We start from the raw sequence: 23,203 nt of genomic DNA on the forward strand, positions 1-23,203 counted from the left end.
GATCCGTCACTACACAAAAGGAGATCTGCCTGGAGAAGACGTGTCTTTCTCCTCTTAAGTAACCGCGCGGCCTCTAACCTCATAGTTATCACGGTTTAACTTCCCTTTCCTTTTCACTGAGGGGGCCGAAGTGACGTCACCGTTTCAAACTCAAAAGGTGGGCTTGTTGGAGCGTTGGCATTTTTGTTATGAGGTTCTCATTGTTTTTGATAATCAAAAGAACCAATTTAAGTTTTGACAAGGAGCCCCTCTGAATAATTCCTTCATGTATTACAAGACCTATTAAATGCAAACTTTTCAATCTGGCAATCAATAAGGCAGGCAGCTTTCCCTGGCCTTGTGCCAGACACATTAGGGCTCTGAGCGATGGTTGCTAGGGAGCTGAGCCTGCTCAGGGGAAAGAATGTTTAATGTAATAGAATCACATAAATCAACCGGAGGAAAGTGCTTGTGTTGTTTCTTCTCTTCTTTTCTCTTCTCTCCCTCTCTGTCGAGAGAAAAACATTTAATATGCGTGTTTTTTTTTTAACCCCCCCCCCCCCTCAACCTCTAAAACATCTGGGATGGAATGCTGGAGCAGAGGGTAGTTGAACTTCCCAGCGTGTTTATGTGTGTGCACACTGTTCGTACAACCAGCGAGCGTGTGTGTACATGCGTGTGCGTACATGCGTGTGCTTACATGCGTGTGCTTACATGCATAGCCAAGTGTTTTCAATCCTGGTGCACACTAGAATAAATTGAGGTGACTTACTATTTAAATGTCTTTTTTCTTTCGCAGGCCGCTGCCCTGCCCTGCTGAAATGAATGAGGCACTTTAATGCTTTACTATAATTAAGAACAGGAGCCAGCATGCATGGAGGGCTTTCTCTCTCTCTCTCCCTCCTCCTTTCCTCCCTGTCTATGTATTACTCTCTCTGTGTGTTACTCAACTCTATGTGCAGCTTCGGTTGAACATCCCCTCTGGGTGTTAGTGGCCTTTTGTGGGAATATTATTATCTAAGGCGAATTATCGCACAGACATGGCTTGTAAAGGCAAAAAGCCTGACACCTCTTTAAAGTCACAACGCACACTTTGTATGCGATAAAATCTTCTGAATCAAGTACAGCAGATGTTAACAGATTGATTGAATTCATGGGGGAACATGTGATTTACCCCCCCCCCACACACACACTAACTTCTTAAACCAGTCCTGCTGCTTAAACCGCTTCCCCTCTTTTCTTTCGTGATTTATTCCCAGTGTATAAATAAACAGCACCCGTCTCGAGGCAGCCAGAGCCGATTGCGTTGAAGATAAATATGGCTTGATGCCATTAACTGATGCTCCTAGCAGTGTAGTGATGGCGGCAAAATCTGTCAACGGAAACATTTCACTTGATCTATTTTCACTGTATGAAGTTAATATCTCAAATGCGATGCATCCAGCAGAAAGGGAGCAATACTGGTATTGATTCAGAGTACTGTGAGTATTACACCACGCTCATCGCTAACAGGGTTTGTTTGTCCTTTGGCGCTCGTGATGTAGCATGATATTTGCTCTCGCTGAAGATGATGGTGAAGTGAAAGCAAACATTACAGTAACGCTATGATTAAATCAATCAGTCCAACAGCGAGGCTTTTAAGCAGGACTGTTCAAATATTAAAGCATTAAGAGCACAGCAGCTTGAAAAGAACAGACGTGCAATCATGTTTTTAGCCTCTGATCGCACAGGTATTGGTATAATTGCAAATGTTGTGTGATCGTAAATAAAACGCGACATGTTTTTCTACTTTGTTTAACAGTTGTGCAACAGAAAGATAATGAATCTGTCATCTCATTAACATCGTTGACCTTTCGAACACTTTGTCAAGTCATTGCCAGTAAACGCAGCTTGTTTGTATTCTGGTTTTTACATAACATCCCAACTAAAATCAATTAATAATCAATGAAGAGAACAAAGATTCTGTTTTAAATAGGACCGTATTCATGCCTGGGAGGGAATGAACTGAAATAAGAGTAAGATTTGACCCTCAAAAGACGTCCAATAGGTGGAGGCTGTCATTAAAGCTGCGTGAGAGCACAGATTCCAGCTGATGGAATAAGAGCGTAAAGGCGGACGGCGTCTGAGACTGATGGGGTGCTGATGATGGATGACACCTGAGTGAGCGGCAAACACACAATGTTACTTAAGGCAGGTCCATTACATGAATTAGAAACAGGCGTATTATACAAATATTCCCTTTGAACAAAATGTGGAAGCGTTCGCGACACATCAAGCGATGGCGTTGCTCTTGTTTATTCCCAATAGTGAGTAATTGATGCCGCAGCGTCTGCGTGATTAATGTGAGTTTGTTTGCACTGCAGAGTATCCTGTAATTAGCCAAAAATGTCCTCGCACATTTTGCTTTATCCACAATAGTGGAGTCATTCACAGATGGGACGAGTGATAAATGATGCAGATGAATTTATTGCATTGCTTCATGTCATCCTCGCTTCGCTTTGGGAACACGAGGCTGCGAGCGAAAAATGCGACGCCTCTCCTCCGTGCCTTATTTCCATTTTGTGTCATTGACAGATGCTGTTCGCCCTTTAGTTGGTCAGGTTTCAATAACATGAAACCAATAGCCAGATCGGGCGCCTGCTGCTACTTATGTGCTCTTAGTGTCGTGTCCCCTCATTGAGAAAAGAGAGCGAGATGGAGAGAGAGAGAGGGAGAGAGCTACAAGTCGGATGAATCAAAGATGTGTTGTATATTATGAGAAGAGGCTAAATGGAAGCAGGTCAACCTCTGCGATCAATACACAGCCGAGAGTAGATAGCCAAGTATGGAGTGAGAATACCAAACAAGTCACTTCTCCTCTCTCTTCTGCCAAATATTGCTTCTTGTCTATTCCTGTAAAGCTTGTAGAGCTCAAGTACGAACGTGACATTATTGGCTGTGGGTTACGCGCCTTGCTGCTCCTCGCCGTCCCCACACAGCAGCAAAGGGGGGGGGGGTCCGGTAAATTCCTTGGCCGAGCAGATAATGTGGAAATGTTGACAACAGCAAATCTGAGCCGAGTGAGTGATTTAAGGACTGCAGCGGGTGACAGAGAGCATGGAAAGTAATGGCTTTCGGCTTCTTCCTGCCTGCCTGCGACGAGCGGGAGCGAGCGGGCGCACTCGTCTGAGAGATCCTGTCAAAGCTCGTGGGCCGTTTGGAGCTTTGAGAGGTGCTGAATGTAAATGACACAGTTTACATGAGTCACATTTTGGGCTTTAATTAGCCGGCGTAGATCTGCTCTGCTTGTGACTGTCAGCAGCGCTCATGTTACAACAGTTTTATTCCTGACTTCCAAAGCATCTACAGTAAATCTCCAACACAATCAGAGGATCTCAGAGACGCAGCGGATCGCCCCCCCCCTTTTTATTTCCCGGGGTTTGAAATGCGGTGATATCGGCCATGTATTTTTTTTTCCTTTTATTTAACAGTGCAAAAGCTATTCATCCTGCAGAGCAGCTGCTTCAACCACAACTAATGAGTTTCCTGTCATATGAGGCTTTTCTCAGATTTTGCTTACGACTAGTAATTTGCCATGCTTGTTGTGGAAGACATGCAGAAATGTCTCCTTTGGTGTGATTAGAAATATAGTCTTACATTCCCCCCCTGGAGTGATGCAAAGTTGGACCTTGTTCCATATTCATATCATATTTATTTCTAGTGGACAGTGCGACTGTTTCAGGCTGCATTCCTTCTTTTTCCCTCAGAGGAAGATCGATCCACCCTTAGAAACATCAAATCCAGCCGGCGCTGTGCTATAATCCTGTCGTATTTATGAACTCATCTTGTGCACCTGTATTACAGCATGCTCGTTTTACTGTGTTGGAGTGGAGTCAGTGTCTGGTAATAGCTGCTGGAGCTATAATGACTTTCTCTGTGCACGGCAGTAGTGTCGCTTACAGTGTAGCGTGACACATCAATGCAATATTTAGACGATGTCGTAGCTTGTGTTGTTTTAAACGCATCGCTTATGACTTCCCTGTCATGTTTACATTGTGAATGGCTGCTAAATGATGAATTAATTATTATTTGTACTCATTTATCAAAAACGGCGGTGTCTGCTGTGGCCACCCTGGCTCATGAGGTAGAGTGGGATTGGAACGTTGGAGGTTTGGTTCCTCACCCGGGGGGGGGGGGGGGGGGTTAGCGCCCCAGCTATGGGGATGCACAAGCCAGTGCATTCCTAATTACGAGTCCTGATGCCTGATATGGAGAGGGTTGCATCAAGATGCATATAGCTGATTCCAAATCAAATATGGGGATCATGGGGTTGCCATGCTGGGCGAGGGTATTAGCGTCTATATTCTGTTAAAGGACGGAATTGTTCCTCTTCAGTTCTTTTCTTGGCTGCTCTGAGTGAAGTACCAGAAAACATTTGAGTTGGTCTCATACTTGAACATTTATTGGCTAATAATAAATAAAAAAAAATCACATCATAGCTTTTTGGAATACTGTTGTACGACTACTTTTAGGTTTTTTAAAAATCAGGAATAGGCATACAGATTAGCCATAGTTAACGAAAATACTTTCTAACCGTATTCAAAAAACTGCATCATACAAAAATACAATATGTTCTGTTTCTGATCTCATTGATTAGCTGCTAACTGTGGCTGCTAACTAGCGTGTTAACTTGGTTTGCGGAGTGAAGGCTAACTCAGACTTGGGATATCAGGAGCCAAACTCCTGTTTTGAAGAAGGAATCTTTTTTCATATATCAAATTCCAGCGTCATGGGAAATTTAGACTCTTGATCATCAATCTTGTTGATAGTGCCTGCCTATCCTGTCAACCTGTTTGAGCACGAGTTTCATTTATCGTCACACGAGGAAATAACAATCACATTATAAAGGCCTATTGATAAGTCAGTGTCCCAGAAAGAAGGATTAGCTGCTGAAAATATTAATGAGTCACTGTGTGTGTGTGTGTGTGAGTGTGTGAGAGAGAGAGAGAGAGAGGATCATCTGTCTTTCTTCAGGCTTTGCATGAACTATTTGGCAAATGGCCCTCAAATATTTATTTTGTTTCCTTAAACCTCATTTTGTTTCATAAATTGACAGATTAATAAGGAAAGCTCTTGTTTTTTTGTGTATGGAGAAAATATAATGATATGAAATTACAGTCAATAAAATAAAATAAAATAACACTCTGGCACACTTCCTTCAGCGTTCTCTTGTCAAGGCCATGCCCAAGGGCTGGAATGCGATTGGCTGTCTGAAGTGCTTCGCTGCTCTTTTCAAATTTGATTGGCTATCTGCTCAAAGAAAGGTGGGACCTTATTTCACACAAACTATTTGCTGAAAGTTTTTACTGCATTGTTTACTTTTGGAGGTACAGTATTTCTGTTTTAGGACTTGAAAGCTTTACGTTATATTTGTAATTTACTTTGTATTGAGCATTAAACGTTACAGAAGAACCACAAAAATAAGGCATATTAACACTGATGAAGCTATTTCAGCTGTCTTTGTGAGTAAAAAGACAAGCAGGTCTATTTATGGCTCCCATATGCACCAGTTTACGATCCCGTATCATTTTACAAAACTGTCAGAGCTTTTAAATCACTTGCACAGAAGAGCATACTCGTCTTTTATTCCGTGTTCTGATTGCATCACTCTCATTAGTCTGCATACCTGTGTCAGTCATTCTTCTTTTTGTTCCGTTCTTTCTAATCTCATGCTTTGTGATTTGAAGATAATTCGTTTGTATCATTAATTACAAAAAAATATTACAGAGTTAAAAGATTGACAGGAGATGCATCAAAAAGAATAAACTTGTATGAGTCAAGATCCAAAGTCACCGGCTCCTACAGTTCCCACAATGCAATTGGATAGTGTCTTTCATTAGGACTCTTGGCTCGTAAAGCACCCTGTCTTTCATTCTCCATGCTCCCAGTGTGTAACACATGTTTTCTGTTATAATATTGTAACCTTCAAGCCCAAGCTGAGATAATGTTATTATGATGTCATCCTTTTTACTTTTTACAAGCCCTACAGAAGACATTATACAACTATTCACACGTTGTGAGCAGTACTCCACGGGTTTATGCAAAAAATATAGAGCACCAAGTGTTGCACTAAATAGAAAGTTTAATCAGTTTAGACCTTGTTGTATTGCGTTTGGGTTTATTGAGTGCTGCACTTACTGAAAGGTTCTAACATCAGCGGTCCTGGGGAACCGTTACGACCCTGACACTACTGTAGTTTATGAGGTCAGGAGCTTTACAGCGTGTTCTGAAAACAATCTCTCACAGCACAGCTGTTTTATCAACATGCTACGCTAGCAGAGGGACAGGAATGTCGTACAGGGAGAGAATATATAACAGAGAACAAGAGAAAGGGAAACAAATCTCATCATCACAGAGTGCCGTTGAGCTCTCAGGTGAAGCAGCCGTAGCCCGAACCAATTAGAGAGCTTAAGCGAAGATAAAGATGTCCTTTATTATGAAAGGTTGGGCTATAACAATAAAATGGAATTTTAAAGTGTACCTACCCTCGTACATTAGACGCAGCAGCGCAGGCACACCCGCCATGCATACTTTGCTACGCCTTTGTACAGTTATTAATGTCCTGCGGCTCTCTTTCCAAATTGAATCTAATCAAGTGAAATGCTGCGAGCGTTCTCGGGAGAAAGAACGGTCTGACGGTGACCGCTTACAATGAAAGCCCTGACATTTGGAAACAAAAAGCCTGCTACATCTCTGAGCTGTAATTGCTAAGGACATCTGCAAGCGTCTTACGGCGTGCTATGTATATGCACGCACAATGGAATACATGTATTTATGCATCTGCGTCTTTTGGGCGGCTTCCTCTGCGTACTTATGTGCGTGTACGTCTGTGTAAGCCTGCTTTTGCACTGACTCAATGCTTTAAATAATCTCCTTTGAAGTTGCTGTCATATTGGAGAACAGTGGAACTAATTACGCTGATTGTTGGGAATGCAGCTGCTATAAAAAAATATTATGAATCGTGTCCTCTCTGCCCTTTTCTCGCAGCACAATGTCTCTAGTTTCATGAAATAACGTTTAAAAAAAAAAGAGAGAGAAAAATGCATTTTAAAATAAACCTGTTCAGTCTGTCTGCTTTGTCTTTAGGTGTAAGGCGCCCCTGAAATATTAACTTGCAATCTGAAATTCCCCATGAATGTCCTGTGCAAGGGCTTTGTAAAAGCAGACAGGGCTGTGAATAATTCATGTAAAAATCGTGTTTCAAACTGCCTGACTCCGCTTCATCAACCACTGAACCGTGCAGGCGGCTTTGTAAGCTAGAAAAATATTAGCACTCTGCTTTAAAACACTTCACTAAGTGCATGTGAGTCCACAAAATGTGACACTCACTCAAGCTTTAAGGAATGTAATGTGCATAATGTGTAGCTGCATTAGGATTTGGGCAGTTTTAAGTTGTGCAGGACTGTATTACTTCTGCTCAGGTCATGTGGCGTTTCATTATCATGTATTTGCCTAAGTAGAATATTAGAAACCAGAGATAACACACCCAAGAGCTTTAGACCAGGGACAATCTACAGCAAAAAGTCGCTGCATAGTCATTTATCATTCTCTATTAGTGTTAGATAGTCCATTAGTTGTGGAATCAAACACGTGGGTAATTTAGCTTCACTAATTTTGATATTTTCAGATTTACTTAGTCTTCAGTGATTAAAAAAAAACAAAAAACAAACTAAATAAGTTGTTGTTTTGCACAGATGTACCGGCAATTATATTTGGATATTTTGCAAACTAGTTAATTAAATAAATATATTTTGGTGTGAAATAACAGCAAAATGCAGCCCTATGTTGTGTAGAATGTCTACATGTGTTTAATGCTGTTAATCATGTTATATCATAATTAGTCAATAATTAAGATTTCCTCCGTAAGTATTTAACCAATTCTATTCTCGCTGTGTAAATATAAGAACTACGCATTCAATTATCAGTTATTATAGTTCCTTTCAGTGGGTGTGACGAGATGTGTTCCGTTATAATTAATCCAGAAAGCAGAAAAAGAGCCATTTTAATCACCAGGGGTAACGTGTGGCCTTTGCAGCTCTGACTCTTGCACAATCGCTTACAAAAGATATAAGACACTGTCGTAAAAGAATGCTTTATACAAGTCAAAACAGTTGCAACAGCTCTTTACCGTGGTTTGAGTATACTATTAATATCTGGCTTTGTGGTGGCACCTTGGTTCGTACTCCCTCTCCAGAGGCAGTGTAAATAACAGCGAGTTGCCACATGCATTAGTCAGACGCAGTCAGCCAATGTGAAGGCAGAGCTCTGTTTGTAGGTTTTACTACTTCCTGTGTAAAACGGCGAGCTTTGCTATCAACCAACTGGCAGGTTACGAGATCTTAAAGCATGATGGGAAACCGCTCTCACATGGTTTGCGTTTGAATGTTTGTTTTTCTCATAAATTATTACCTCTGCGGGGGAGGTAGCGTTTTAGTGTTGCTGGCCTCGCTGTTAATTAGTAGCATTACTCAGTTAGGACTGGATTTGGATGATTGTTTTGGAGACATACTGTGTGGAAGAAATGATCCACTGTGGTACATTTTGTTTTTAATTACATAATGACATCCCTGTAAAATCTATCACGTCGAAAAATTACCTGGATCCGAGTCAATGGTCCAGACCTGGTGATCCAGAATGTTTTGAGTTCTAGGCATCAGGCAAAATCCACAACTGGGAGACAGCAAATAGTAATAATAATATTAATTTTCATGACAAAGGAATGACGTTATAGAGTGTTGATTTACTATTTCAATGACATAATGTGGAAACTGAGCTGCCTTGGCAGAGGGTTAGGCTGTCCAGATACATGTTGTATTTTTTCCAGTAGGTATAAATACATTTGCGCGTGATGGTCGGAGGGTAACGTTGTCAGTCGTGGGAAGACACCCCGGCTCTGAGGAGCCGCCAACACATACATGCAAACAACCATAAACACATTCCTTGTCTAAATTGTTAAGAAACATTCCCCGTCAGTCGAGGAGCAGCTAAAGTTGTTCTTGTCACACCGAGAGAGATTTAACACATGCAGTCTAATGAAGTTCCATATTTAACTAACATGAGATCATATTTACAGAGGGCATGGTGGGATTTTTTTTAAATAAAAGCAATCATTTCTTATTGGAGACCATATTTTAAAGTGTAATTTTTACCCACAGAGCACATTTAGTGGAATCCATTGCATTTCATTGACTCCCCATAACATTATCTGCCAGCAGCTGCGTGAACTTTATCAGTATGCAGCACTTGCTTTGTCTTTTCATCTTCTGATGCAGCAGTCATTTGTTCCTTCACGTAATTTATCAATCACAATTATTGACTCCCTAAGCGAGCTGATGTGGCACTTTGTGATAGCTATGCAATGTAGCCTCCACCGTCATGATTAAAACCAGCGAGATCAAGGTCATAGCATTAGCGTTAGCACCTACCCAAGAGCCTCTGTATAGTGAATAAATAATGAAGCCTTTGTATATTTCCTTACTTTTATACATTGCAGGAGTCGAGACTGTTTGTAGCTCCTGAGTCACTGAGAGCAGAGAAATATTTCTTTCCAGGTGTGAGACTGAAAAGTAATTAAATTAAGAGGGCAACCCAGGAATTTAAGTCTGATGGTTAATGAGTAAAAAGATCTTATTTACAGGACTCTGGCAGTAGATGTGTCAGAATATTATAAATGTATGATCTATGAGAGAGAATAAATTGGTGATACCTGCAGAGAAATGGGAGCTGGAACGACTTTCTAAAATTAAGTGCTCCCATTATTTACAGGTTTTACAGGTATTTGAAAAACACAATTTACCTCTTCGTCCCACAAAGTTTTCCCCAAGCGAAAGCCAAACTATGTATCATCTCTGCAGAAACTCTAACTGTGTGTCTGGATTGTGTTTGTTTTTCAGGCCAGGAGGAGGACGGGTGCAAGATTCTGGTCCTCAGTTACCCCCAGTATTGCCGTTACCGCTCGGTATTGGCGCGGCTCCGAGCGCAGCCGTCCTCTCTGCTCCTCGACCACACGGTGCTGGCGCTGGGCGGCATCGCCGCGTTTGGCGGGAGCACGAGGATCCTGTACTGCCGGGACACCTTCGAACATCCAGCGCTGCTGCAGAACGAGAGCATCTGCGACGAGTTTGGTGAGTGTCGCAAGCCTTGAGATAAGTTATCGTCCGAGTTCATCTGCGAGGCAAAGTTGGGCCGCAGTGTCCTCTCATGCCATCTTCAGTGTTGCACATCGCCCTGTGAAGCATCAGCACTTCAAGTCCCAATTCAGTCTTGCACTTAAAACGCATTCTCACAGTTCGATTCATCTCAAACTCTCAATTATGCCGTTTAGTTACTCTAACCGTTTATTCAAGTCTGCTTTTAGTGGAAAATGGATGGCCTGTGCGGCTTTTGGAACAAGTAATTTAATTCCAGTGTGAGCCTCCCCAGTAAATGTACTTGAGTCCATTTAAAATCTGAATTTTTGGATGACTTGCCTATCAAAATGCCACATTATACTAGCTTTGTGACCAAAACGTTAGGGGGTTGATTTGCTTTATGGGTAACATTTGCAATGTTCTGACAAGGAAGACATTGCCGTAAGAAAATAAGACATCTCTGCTTCTGCCGCATGGGGTTTTATCCTTCCTTCAACTATCCATCACGTAACAGAAGGGCGACGCTAAATAAGGGGACAACTCTTATTTTAAGAGCAATTAGCTTAAGTCAGGAGGCTGCCAAATGTCCTAAAGCCTCTTCGAGTCCCGTTAATTAAGCCTAAACTGTAAAAACGCTCCAACAGACTCTTGTTTTCGTTTCGGTATGCTTTCCATACAGTTTGCTTGTTTGCTTGCGTCTGTAATGGTGTCCAGCTGGGCCTCGCCAGTCACACCTGAAAAGCATTGAAAGGCTTTCTGTGATTCCAGCGGCGCGTTCTGAAGGGCGGGAATACGTCTTATTTGCCATTCGCTGCAGCTTTTCCCCCGCTTGCTCATGCAGCCACACATTTTATTAAGCCCAAGCTGTGCTAAAACAAAGGAACAATGTGATTCATCGCTCTTTATATTTCCTCTGCTCAGAGACGCCATGGAAGTCGGCGAGCTCTGGCGCAGCGTCATTTTGACAGTAACGGTAACGGCTCCTCTGGTCAAAAGTCATTGTCTTTCTCTTTTCCTGTACATTTGCCAGTAGGTAATTGCATTTTGAGAGAGCAGCAGAGGTGAGACCAGCCGGGAAAATGATTGTAGATGTAGGAAAATAAGTTATGAATAGTAACGCTTAACATCCTGTGGCTGCTGTTGCTCATTCGCTTGGCTCAGTAATGCCATTCCTCTGCGAGCCACATTAAAGCTAAATGTTTATTTTCAGAGCCTGAGGGAGTTCTACTTTTTTTTTTTTTGTCTAAGGCAACCAGATTTCTAATGTTATTCACAGAAAGGTTTGCTGGTTTCAAGCTCGCTTTTATTTCTGCTTGAATTGCTGCTTGGAGAATTGTTTGTGATTTGTGAAAAATACAAAAAAGAAAAAAAAAAAAAAGCAGTGGAGCCAAATAACTTCCATCACTCTGAACTAAGGCCTCAAGGGCGTCTTACTTATAGGCACAAACACGCACATAAATGTTCTCTCAGATAATACGCCACTGCTGAGTGAAGTTCTCCCACCTTTTACAGGCTCCGTAGGAAAAGCAGCAATATTAAACCCTATTAAATCACCATATTAAATCCACCTTCCTTAGGATAAATGCTTTCGCTGTGGGTACGCAAGAAGTAATAATGTGCAGCTGTGAAATATTAAAGTTTTTTAAAAATTGATCTGGGGAACAATTTAAGGACTTTCTTTATGCTTCTCTCAATGCTAATTCCGACCTTTCGGATATATCAGAATCAGAATCAGAAGTGGTTTATTGCCATTGTCAGTGAGGGTTCACAGACTAGGAACGTTTCTCGGTGAAATATCCAGATCTTCTGTCGCAGCTCGAAGCGCTTGTCTGTCTCGTCTTGGCTAATTCATGAAAGTGTGTCAGGCCACCTCAGGGGGCGGAGAAGACGTGAAGCCTCGGGAAATAAGTGCTATTGCGGAGTTCTGCGAGTCTGTTGGTAAAGTATTGTGTGAAATGCAGCCATCAGATGAAAGGTCGGTCTATTTTCGGGTAACTTGCTTCAACGCAGCGCTGCGGTGGTTCTGAGTGCTGCACAGTCGTGCTCACGTTTAAGCTGCAATCACCAGTATGGGTTTTAAACCCGATTATTTTCATTCCGATTCATCTCTTCTGAACAAGAGTGAAATATCAGCATGTCCCTGGCAGCTCCTTTCTAATAAGCATTTGATATTTCACACTTTTTGCCGCATTAAATATGAATAGTTGCCAGGGTTAAGTCCTAGTGACTCAGAAATAACACACACACCTGTAATGTGAATTCAAACTGACACACAGGTTTTGCTTATTTAAACACGATGAACAGCTTCAGGCTCAGTTGCCATTTGTTACCGAGTATTTTCCCCATTTTCTCTGATTGTAAAGTTCTGCTTCCGAACTTTTCACCTTCCTCTTTCTTGTCGTTCTCCGGCCTTTCAGAAATCTGATGCTCATTGTGTGCACGTACCTTAAATCTACAGCATTTTGAAAGTTAGTGAATCAGTCATGTTAGAGGCAAAGCAGCAAAGGACTCCTCCTCCTCCTGCTTTTTTTCATTCATCCTATATTCCCCAGGTGTCTGTCCTAGGAACAGAAACTGCATATTTCATGCTCAGCTCAGTATCTTTTGTTGAAAATATCTTTCCCTGACTTTAATATATATTTTTTTTTTAAAGCCGGGCAATCTTTTGAGGTAATTTATCACTTAAAAACAGTATATTAACGTTTTCCAGATGCACCTATCGTGATCTGATGTTCTATTTTAAACATGACGTATTTGTGCTGCATTTGAAGAAGCTTTCTCTGAAGAAGGGAGATTTGTCCTCTGCTTTTCACCCGTCCTTCAATCGTTACGGCATCGATGGGAGCAGATTGGGATTCAGGGTCTTGCCCAAGGGCACGTCGGCATGTCGACAGCAGGGGCTGGGGATCGAACCAACAACTTTCTGATGAGTTGTCAAATTGTACTGTGAAAAGCAAAGCAAATGTCCCATTGATAAACTGAAACTAAACGAAGCTGCACTGGAGAAAGAATTTAGAGGGAAAGAAAAACCTCGCTGGCCGTAAACATGCTACGATCCTAATCCTGCTCCGTGAGATGATATCTTTAAAAACATTCATTCCTCCAAGCCTGATTGGGTTGGGTCACCAGATGAACATCCAGCCATGATGTCATTGTTTCCACAACTTGAACCGCTTTCTCGCTTCCTCTCTTAACATGAAATCAGATTAAATGAAATATGCATACGCCAATGCCGTCCCATGACATCCCCGTCTGTTGATGTAATAGGCAAACTGCTTGCTAAGCTCATGTTTTCCCATCTCCTCTGCACATTTGTGTTAACTACCAGCCCATGAATTTTTCATCACCCATATGTCATGGTATACAGGGGGCCGCAGAGAGGGAAAACAGCGAGGAGAAAAGAGCACATGTTTAGGGCCGTGTGGGGAGAGTTGATTAGCAGGACATGGACTGTATATGAAGCGAGCATCTGGTGACAAGTCCTTTCAAATATTTCCAGATGAAATGGGAGATACATGGATTTGGACTATATATGCCTGACATAACATGCTGTATGACGAGCCCCAACACAGTGAAGAGGATGTGTCTTATTTAATGCCCTCATATACCCGGTATACTCAGGCAGGATCGATGGCAGACCAGCAATTTTTACTAAAAGCACTTTCTTTCGACGGGCATCAGCAGCACAGCGTTTGGCCCGAATAAGGCGGGCGCTCCTGATTAACCCCGTTATTTCATCAGCAACGCGCCAGCTCTGCACATATCGCTTTGCACGACTGTCGATCTATTTCTAGCAAACGGCACAGCGCGATAAATAAGCATGGAGCCGAAGAAACAATTCAAAGGTCCGGGACTGTTATTAGCAGTGCAAAGGTTTCTCGGAGGAGCGGCGCTGATCGAGCATAACTGATGAGTAGAGAAAGAAAGCGCCCGCGGGTACAGCATGCTCTTATTTCAGCTGATGAGTCCAGACATGACGTGCTCTCATCGCTCATTTTGCCCCCCTCACTTCTATATTTTAAGGTTTATTTCCTCACTAAAGTGTTATATTTCTAAACAGTGTCCTGCAGTCCAAAATCAGGGGAGAGAAGAGAGCAGAGAAACTGCTGATACTCTCACCTTGCACTGACAGCCGGTGCAAGTATAAGAACAGCAGTGAGTAATGGCAAACTGCATTTTCCCCGAGTTCGTCTCTCAGGCTACGTACCGTACGCTTGACCCTCTGCTGGTAGGATGTGCCTTCAGGAGGCTGAAAGAAGGTGTGTGCAGTTCTACAATTGCAGTCACATTTCTAATATTAGAAATGAGGTGAAGGACGGTGTTCTTTTTTTTGACGCAAATCCCCTGGCAATATTATCGGATTGCAAGTCGAGAAATTATAATGAGTTTGACTGAGGCTTGTTTTTTTTTCCCCTCTTTATGAGACCACTTTTTAATTCTGTGGAAAACATGCTATCACCAGTGTCATAAAAGTATGCTATTAACTAGATGGATGTCATCATACGAGCTGCAGAATGCTTTTAGTTAACCTTAACCGTTCCCTTCAATACTTTACATATTTATATTACTTATTACGCATCTTTCAGGCAGGAGTTTTTTCAATTGCCTCAACATGAAAATGTTTTTGCAGTAACATAAAATCTTGATCCAGCACATTGAAACGTTTATTCACCTCTTTATGGTTTAACTATCGTCATGTTATTGCAGCTGTGACGCTCTGGAACGCTCTGCCTGTTGCTGCGTTTACTGATCCTCCGATATTCAAGATGTCCAGCTTATCTGCCAGACGGGAAGCGTTTCATCTCGGTAGATGTGTTGGTTTTCATCAGGGGACAATTTTTCTGTCGAGACTTTGAGTATTATGAATGAAGTGGGGATGTTTTTGATAGCCAAACGTTCAAACGCTTGAATGTGTCCTGGAACGCACCACTAAATAGAGCGTTCATACTGGCTCCAGCTTGATGCTACAGTGTAAGCACACAATGGCAGAGAGCAGCATTTATACAGGCTACCAGTGACAGAAATATAATTACAACTCCAATAATAAACAACTTCAGTAATAGAAATATGACTAACATAATGGAGACGAGAATAATATTCTCTGGATCGGAATTACCTCAAATGTGGGAAATCAATAAAGATTTATGGTTCAAATTGTATTGGCTCGTAAACATTGCTCCTGGAAAAAGCACAAAGGGGATTAATGATGTAATTTTGCAAATCATTTCACTGGTATTATCAGGCTTTGAGATCCTTTTTCAAAAAAGCACTACTGCCATTTAAAGCTCTTCAACGGTGGCGCATGTCGTCGACTTCTTCTGAATGTCTTTAATAAAATTACACAACAGCATGTTGCAACCTGGAGTGAGTGTTCCTGACTCACCGGTGTAACTGTAGATGCTGTTTACGGAGTCTGTCTGTGCTGGAGGAACGGCTCATGAATGCAGCCCTCGAGCAGACTTGCTGGGTCAAGTGTCAAGCGTCTTTACGTTTGCAGGCAGGGACTTGTTGCCAGATGTTGTTCCAGCAAAGAGCACGCGCACCTCAACTGATGTCTAAAGTCAACACCGTGAGGCTCTTTATTTTTCCGGTATTAGCCGAGTGGCGCTCACGTTTCTTGACCCCGGCTGCCCCCCCCCTGTCGTGATGTCTGGTCTTTTAGGTGTTATCTGGTGCTGAGCGTGTCTTTGTGCGTCTCACTCCAGACCGCATTCTGCAGAAGGGAAAAACAATGCTGCTCTATTGGATGAGCTACGCAATGACACATTTTCTGTGTTACCGCAGGCATCGGGCTTCAATATCTTCATTAAAAAAAGAAAAGGAAAATAAACATGCTATCATATAAAGGCTTGTGTCTCAAATTGGCATTATTTTCGGTTTTATTTGTCCGTCTTGTTTTCCCACACATTTGAACTGATGCACTTTTCAGTTTGCTGATGTTATGCTCCATCCACAGCAGCACAAATGCAGTTTTACGGAATGTAAGAGCTGTTCCTAAACTACTGTATGGGTTGTGACGGGTGAGGGTCCCAATGTGATGATCCAAACCACAGTCCAAACCGCTGAATAATTTAAACTTTATCAATAAAATGGCACATCCTTCAATTTCTGAATATATATATATAATGAAATGTTTTCTCAGGAAAAAGTATTGAAGTATTATTTTTTTACATTTTGCTCTAATAGAAGTGAAACTGAGAGTTTGTGGTTTAAAAATGTTTAATAGATGATTGGAGCAAACTCCTCGATGCCCTGAAATATAATATATTAGCATATAAATAAGAAAAATGAGCAGAAAGATAAAGTATTCATTGCCCTATTTTGCTGTTGGAGTGATGATTATTTATAATCAGCGTGGCTTAATGCTGTGTAGCTTTTCAAAAATGATAAAGTCCCCGTGATTGGGCTCATTGGCCGAGCCGTTGCCATCGAGTGTAACTAGAGCGTGATCTATTAGAATACATATGTTTTATTGATGTATGGGCTTCGTGTTTATCCTGGCATTCATTTATTTATAGGTCGATGCTGTGATTTTTCTTTTCTTCCTACAGTAATGAATAGGATAAGGCTTGAAGCTTATCCACTGCTCCCTTTCATCCCCAAGCTCTCTCTCTCTCTCTCTCTCTCTCTCTCTCTCTCTCTCTCTTGCTCACCAAAGACCCAAATTGAAATACTGTATTTTAAAGCCTCGTTCCGGCTGTGTTGTCGCAGCACTCTGTCAGCACCGATGACGTGGAAACATTTGAAGGTTATCCCGTTTTTAAGCGAATCCTCCACATTATGTCACTTTGACTCTTTTATATTTGCCACTATCAGAATAGCGGGGTGCGTATGTGGGGCAGTCCCTCTGCGTGCTCTATATATTTTTGAAAATGGTTTTATTTTTCAATTTCTTCTCTCGGAATAACGGCCATTAAGAACCGCTTGGCACCAGAAAAAAAGCTTGCATTGTGTTGCAGTCTGTTTATTTCTGTCTTGGCAGCAACACAGCGCTGTTAGTTATTACAGGTTAAACACTCACAGACGTTTCAGCCAATACCGAAGAGTTTCTTTTTTTCTCTTGCAATTACATTGTGTGTGTGTGCGAGAGAGGGAGCTGTGTGTGGGTGGGGAGGTTCGGGGAGTTGTTGAGTTAAGATTAATACTTGGTGAAATTATTAAGTTTCCTGGGGTCAGAGGTCATTGCATTCCTCAGTGTGTGTCGGTGGATGTGGGTGAGATTAGAGCAGCCATGTCTCATATGGGATGTGTGTTAATAAGTGCACAGCAGTCGACGCTACCATCATGAGGCGATCACATGAGGGTGGACGGGGGGGGGCAGTAGAAAGACAGAAAGAATTGCATGAATTCTTTTATCCCTTTTATTACAGCTTCATTTGACTATAAATTAAGGCCTGTGAATTGTCTCTTGTAAAACATGCAGCGCTGTGACTGTGAACCGTAATTTTCTATTGACTTTGCAAATGGAAAGCTTGAGTCGACAGCCCTTGTGAGTTTGCGCGCCGGTAAAGCACACACACACTCACAGGCCTGTTGAAACACACATCCAAATGAATCCGATGAGAATGATTTCATAATCCGTCGCAATAATAAACTTCTTTGAACGGTTTAATTGGCTCTTCCTGGAATGGCATGGCTTCGCTTCATTTGATCTGATGAAAGAGTAATGTTGCTTCTCCCCAGGGGGAGCATGCACAACAGTGCACAAATAATGAATTAAGAGCACTACCCTTTTTTCTTCCAAGTGACTGCCATAATAAAGGAAGAAAAAAATCACACAGTGCTTACACCGCTCTCCCTCTAAATTACTTTCATGTGCGATTGCTTGTGTATTTCATTTCCAGAGCTTGTCTTAAGTGAAAATAATCCTGATTCCAGGAAGGTAATGGATTGAGGTCACATGGAAATTAATTGTCATCTGAAAGCGCCGTGGTCATTAGACATATTTGATTAGACATATTTGGAAATGTTCCAGAGACATTCATCATTTGCAGCGCTGTGAAAAGTCACTTTTACTGTACACAGTCGTGGAAATGCCAGCACATTGAATGGCCTGTGTGGAAGGATCATGTCTGTAGACGGGGGGGGAATTGCAACAGACGATGCAAAAAAAGAAAGGAAAAAAGAAATATGTAAATGTGAACCTGACAAAGTCATGACGGTTTGGGAGAAAGTCGTCTAACCTGCGAAATATGAACAATGACAGCCTGAATGGAGTCTGTATACAACAACAGTATGGTCACAGAGCTGAGCTCATTACTGGCAAATACATAATGTATGTACACACACACATATTCACTATCTCCACAAGTGAGGTCATGTTTTTACCGGCGATGGTTTGCTTGTTTGTTTGTTTTTCTGTTGTAACATTTTTTTAAAGCTTAGGAGCAGATTTTGATGAAGGTTTCTGCAGAGACGCGCTACAGTCTGACCCTGGTGCTGAGCACCTATCACGTTAAAGTCCGATCCGGATCCCAGTTGATGGTCCGGATCTGGTTATCAAGAAAATTCAAATTTAGAGGACTCAGTACCTCCTGTCCAAAGTCATGAATGAATGAGCTATCATCAGAATGTTGCTTGTAGGTGCAATGACATAAAGGTAAAGTGAGGTTTGTACTCTAAAGTTGTCCGAATGTTTTACTCACCTTTATTAATTGTAAACCCCCAACATACCGGATCCTGATTCCAAAGTAAACAGTTTAAAACTAAGACTTATTACCTTATCTGAAATTAGATTAAAGTATTTTTCCTTTCTAGGTAATACGACTTGGCAGGGAATCTGTCACACACACACACTTGCATAACAATTTACACAATATCCTAAGTATGAGATAAAAATATGCGAGTGTATTTTTAACGTCCTGGTAAACACACACTTGCTGCGATGTGGGCTTGTCTCCATGGCAACACTAGTCAGAGTGTGCCAGGCCCAGCGTTTTGACAGGCTCTGCTGATGATGATTGAGAATTGCTACCTGACTTGTTGTCCTCGTCTCCACAAACATATGGCAGGAGCTGCCCTCCGCCATTCATCTGCCAGAAATATTCCCTTTTCCGATAATAGCTTTTTAATGTTGCATTTTGTTGAGCATGCATAGCAGTCGCCTCCCCCGTCTCCTCCATCCTCCCCTCCATACACACACTCACCCCCCAACCCTACCGCTTTATAATTACATTTGCTGCCGCTCACATAATTATAACAAAGAGGAATAGATAGGAGAGGTAGGAGAGTGGGAGAGAGTCAAAAAGAGGTGGAGGAGGAGGGGGGGGTCTCGCATTGATTTCACTTTGAATTGTTGTCTTCCTCCCGGTGCTGCTGCATTTAAATTTGACAAATTGTCAGCATCTGCACAAAGGGGCTGTATTTTTCCTCAATATAGTCACATATTACAACATGAACAGATCGTAGCTGAAGCAGTGGGCCACGGTTTAGAACGGAACGCGAGACGTTTTACTCCACATCCACGAGCGCTGGATTTCATTATGCAGTTTGTTTGCATGCGTAAAGCTTATATTTAGATGCAATTGGAAGCAATCGTGTTGCATTCACGAGGCCGCAGATGAGGACGGCAGCCCGTAAACACGATTATCTGCTGCACACTATCTGCCAAGGCGTTAGCGCAGACCGTCTATTGTTACCTGGGCTGTAAGATGCCAGACCTGAAGGCGGAGTCGACCCGAGCAGGTTCAGTTTGAGTCGACCTGCCGTAGGAGAAGGACTGTGCAGGTGTTTCGCTTTGTGCGCGTGTTTTTTTAGCGTTCATTCTTTGAGCTCTTAGCCTTGGATTTAAACAAAGGCAGCAGTAAGACGCCTGGAAAAGAAAAAAAAAGAAAGTAGTGATTAAAGAAGGAAATAATCGCCAAATATGAAAATGAGTCGTAAATATTTGTCTTTCTGCTCACACAAATTAATATATTTTGCAAACTGTACATGCGAGCTTAAATTCCTCACCCCTAAATGACCTATGACGGTAAGTAGTACTTGCGCATTTGAGTATTTACACTTTCCTACAGATCCTATTCGCCAAGCTTCCATGGGGAGACTCGAGGTGACTCCGAGGGTTCATCATCTGCTTCATTGCGTGTATCCAAAACAATATACACCACTCTGCTGGTTGTAATGGCCTCAACAACCTCTGCCTCTGAGAGCAGGAGCATTACCGGCAGCATCTCACTCATTACGTCTCCGCTTCGGCAAGCGAAAATCCCATGATTTATTAGCCCCGGAGAACCCCGGGCACGACGACTGGTTCGCACAATGCATCGCACACCTGCAGCAGCAAAGACACGGCAAGTCTGTGGGAATGGGAGTCATTTCTAATACTGCGGGATCGAGGTCTGCCACAGGCTCCAGCAGCAGACAGGCTCTGTGAAGGAGATAATGATGCATTCACACACAGCCGTGTCTGAGGGAGGTAAAGGGAGAGATGTGTAGCTGATGTGATGCAGTATTTGTATATGAAATGATGGGTTTGATGGGAAGTAGAGTAGAACGGGATGTCAGAGGTGTTCCAACAAGGAGAAGAGATCCAGTGAGACCCCCCCCCCCCCCCTCCCACACACACACCAGAAAACATGTATTCCCGCCTTCTGCTCTGCCATTATAGTTTATACTTTTATACTGGATACAGATAGATAGAGAGAGATTGACTGTTAGGGGCTAACCCGTCGACAAAAGGTGTGTTTCGACCGTGAAAATAGTTTTGGGTTTCTGTCGGTGCCGCTCGATGACGGAGGTCAATGGGATTTATTTGGCTCACACACTGGAGAAAAGCAAATCCTCGGTCACAGTCTCGCACAGAATGATCTGCTCTCTCTGTTTGGCACGTTGTTTCACCAAACACACCTTCAGGTCTCGTTTCTCTCATGCTGCTTTCATCAGCCTCGTTTCCGGGCACAGCAGGCAGCTGTTTGCTCCCACAAAGCCCCAATAAGTCCACTGTGCGTTCCCCTGATCGGCAGACAGACACGCAGACGGGTAAGAGCATCCAGAATAGGAGGCCGCGTATTTCCCTCGGGAGTCCATGGAGAATTAATCCCTCTCATATGTAAAAGTGTACATCTGCACCAGCACTTTTATGCGGTGACGGTGTGATCTGTCACCGGGCTATTTTCTGCTGGTTCTGCTGACTCTGCAGAAGTCAATTAGTGGCGTTTGAAATGCATCGCCTCACAGCTGCGAACATAACATAACAATGCACGATGCCTGGGACAGATCTCAGAAGCAGATACCTCAAGCCCCGAACAAAGCAGGTTCCCATGGACGAAAGGCTTTGTTGTTTTATTTTATTTTTGTCATTTGTGGCGAGTTGCCCTTTAAATGGAGGCTGCACCAGGGAGAATCAAGTTGCTGTGTGTCTAGAATGAAAGGGCTATTTACAAGAAGCTGTTGATGATGCGGGGATGAGTCAGCTGCACCTCACTGGTACCTTTGTCTGAGCTCTGTTAGTAAAAAAAAAAACACTTTCATCCCTGCCATTTGCTCAGGTTATACTCACATAACGCGTGGGTGTTAAACATCAACCTGTCAAACACACAGGTGAACAATCATCGCTGCTGCCAGTCACTCTCTGTGAGTCTTTCCCTTCTCTTACGTTGGAATGAAAGGTTGTTGTTGTTGTTGAAAGCCAGGCATAGCATATTAGTGTAACAACAATAACCAGTATTCATGCCCAAGAAGGAGCCAAAAGCCGTCTCAATTAGATTCAGACAGAGCAGTCAGAAAAACCGTTGCAGTTGCATTCACAGGTGAGAACAATGGCAATAATAAAAACGCAGTATTTACTGATGGTAAATGCAGCTGAGGTCGATCTGATGCCACACACACACACACACACACACACACACACCGCTCACAATCTGCGGCGAAATATTTGCTGCTTTATCATCGATGATATCCGTCTGTGTAATTTTGAGACACTAATGTACTCTGTCCACCCACACACTCCGTCTCACTCCGTGGGTGCAGTGTGTAATATCTGATGGTTTGCGCTCATAGAAATGCGTTAAGTACATGTTTCATTAAAATATTTTTTGTCATGTTTTTTTTTTTTTTTTTTGCTCTCGGTCTCAGACGACTCTGTATAGAAACGCGCCTGGAGCGCAGGAACAGAGGAATATCGCTGCTGTCAGATGTGGAGGAGTAAAAAATGGCTGATGTCTGTGTGTGAAATAAAACGGTGGCCGCAGTCTGCAGCAACTGTTTTCTACTTGTGCCTTTGTTCCTCACCTTCACTGATGTGCTGTTGCATTCTCTGGCCTATCACCACCAAATGTAATCGTTAGAGACTACATTAGGAGGGCATGCAGCATCACCGGCAAGCAAAGTGGGGAGCAGAGTCATGAAAGGATGGCTCCGTAGTTCTATTAGAAGGCTCCACGGGGAGGCTTTAACCTTCAGCAAACAACAATAATGGCCGCATGTCCTCTCTGTAGAAAAACTGACTCATGGTTCATTTATTCCATATGTAAGGCTACTGTGGATTGAGCATTACGAACGCCACCGTTAGCATGGAGTTTGGTTTTGTGACTGGGACGGAGGTGGCGTGTGCCGAGTTATCATGAGCCGCAATCACAACGGTCGCAACGTTCAGCTGTCAGAATTCCCCTCCAGTCATATCCGAGACTGATTAGAATTCAAACCAAGGCAGTTGATGCTTATCAACGTTGTTATGATGTCTTTTCTCTGTTCTCTCTGGATTTTAGTAGTTGATAGGAGTTTGCGTTATTTTAAGGGGAAGTTTTTTACAAATCGCAATATAATACTACATTCTGCATTTTATTTCCTTGATTTGATTTCTGACCTAAATGCATTTTTCTCTCCAAAGCAGGAAATGAGCTTGTAAAACAGTTGAATGCTCCTTGGCGTCAGTCAAAGAGCTTGCGTCTTTATTTCTGGCCACTCCTCCACCACGTTTTGTCTGAAATCTCTCCGACACCCGAGTCGCCGATTTAAAGTGAAAGCGCTGCATCACCTGTCTCGGGTCTCTGCTGCTGCTTCAGAGTTCAAACATTGAAAGTGTGCGACCCCCTTCACTGACGCCGCTTTTACCTCCC

At 42.6% G+C, this 23,203-nt stretch overlaps 1 protein-coding gene across 1 annotated transcript in view; it reads left to right on the top strand.

The window, feature by feature from the left end:
- LOC137916116 (AT-rich interactive domain-containing protein 5B-like) overlaps positions 1-23,203 on the top strand; it is a 63,291-nt gene that overhangs the window by 18,584 nt on the left and 21,504 nt on the right. Inside the window, exon 4 of the mRNA XM_068759217.1 lies at positions 9,912-10,142. Within this exon, the coding sequence (XP_068615318.1) occupies positions 9,912-10,142 (231 nt within the window). The remainder of the gene's footprint in view (positions 1-9,911; positions 10,143-23,203) is intronic.

The sequence above is a fragment of the Brachionichthys hirsutus genome, unplaced genomic scaffold (assembly GCF_040956055.1).
Source record: "Brachionichthys hirsutus isolate HB-005 unplaced genomic scaffold, CSIRO-AGI_Bhir_v1 contig_812, whole genome shotgun sequence".
In the NCBI taxonomy this organism is placed as follows: domain Eukaryota; kingdom Metazoa; phylum Chordata; class Actinopteri; order Lophiiformes; family Brachionichthyidae; genus Brachionichthys; species Brachionichthys hirsutus.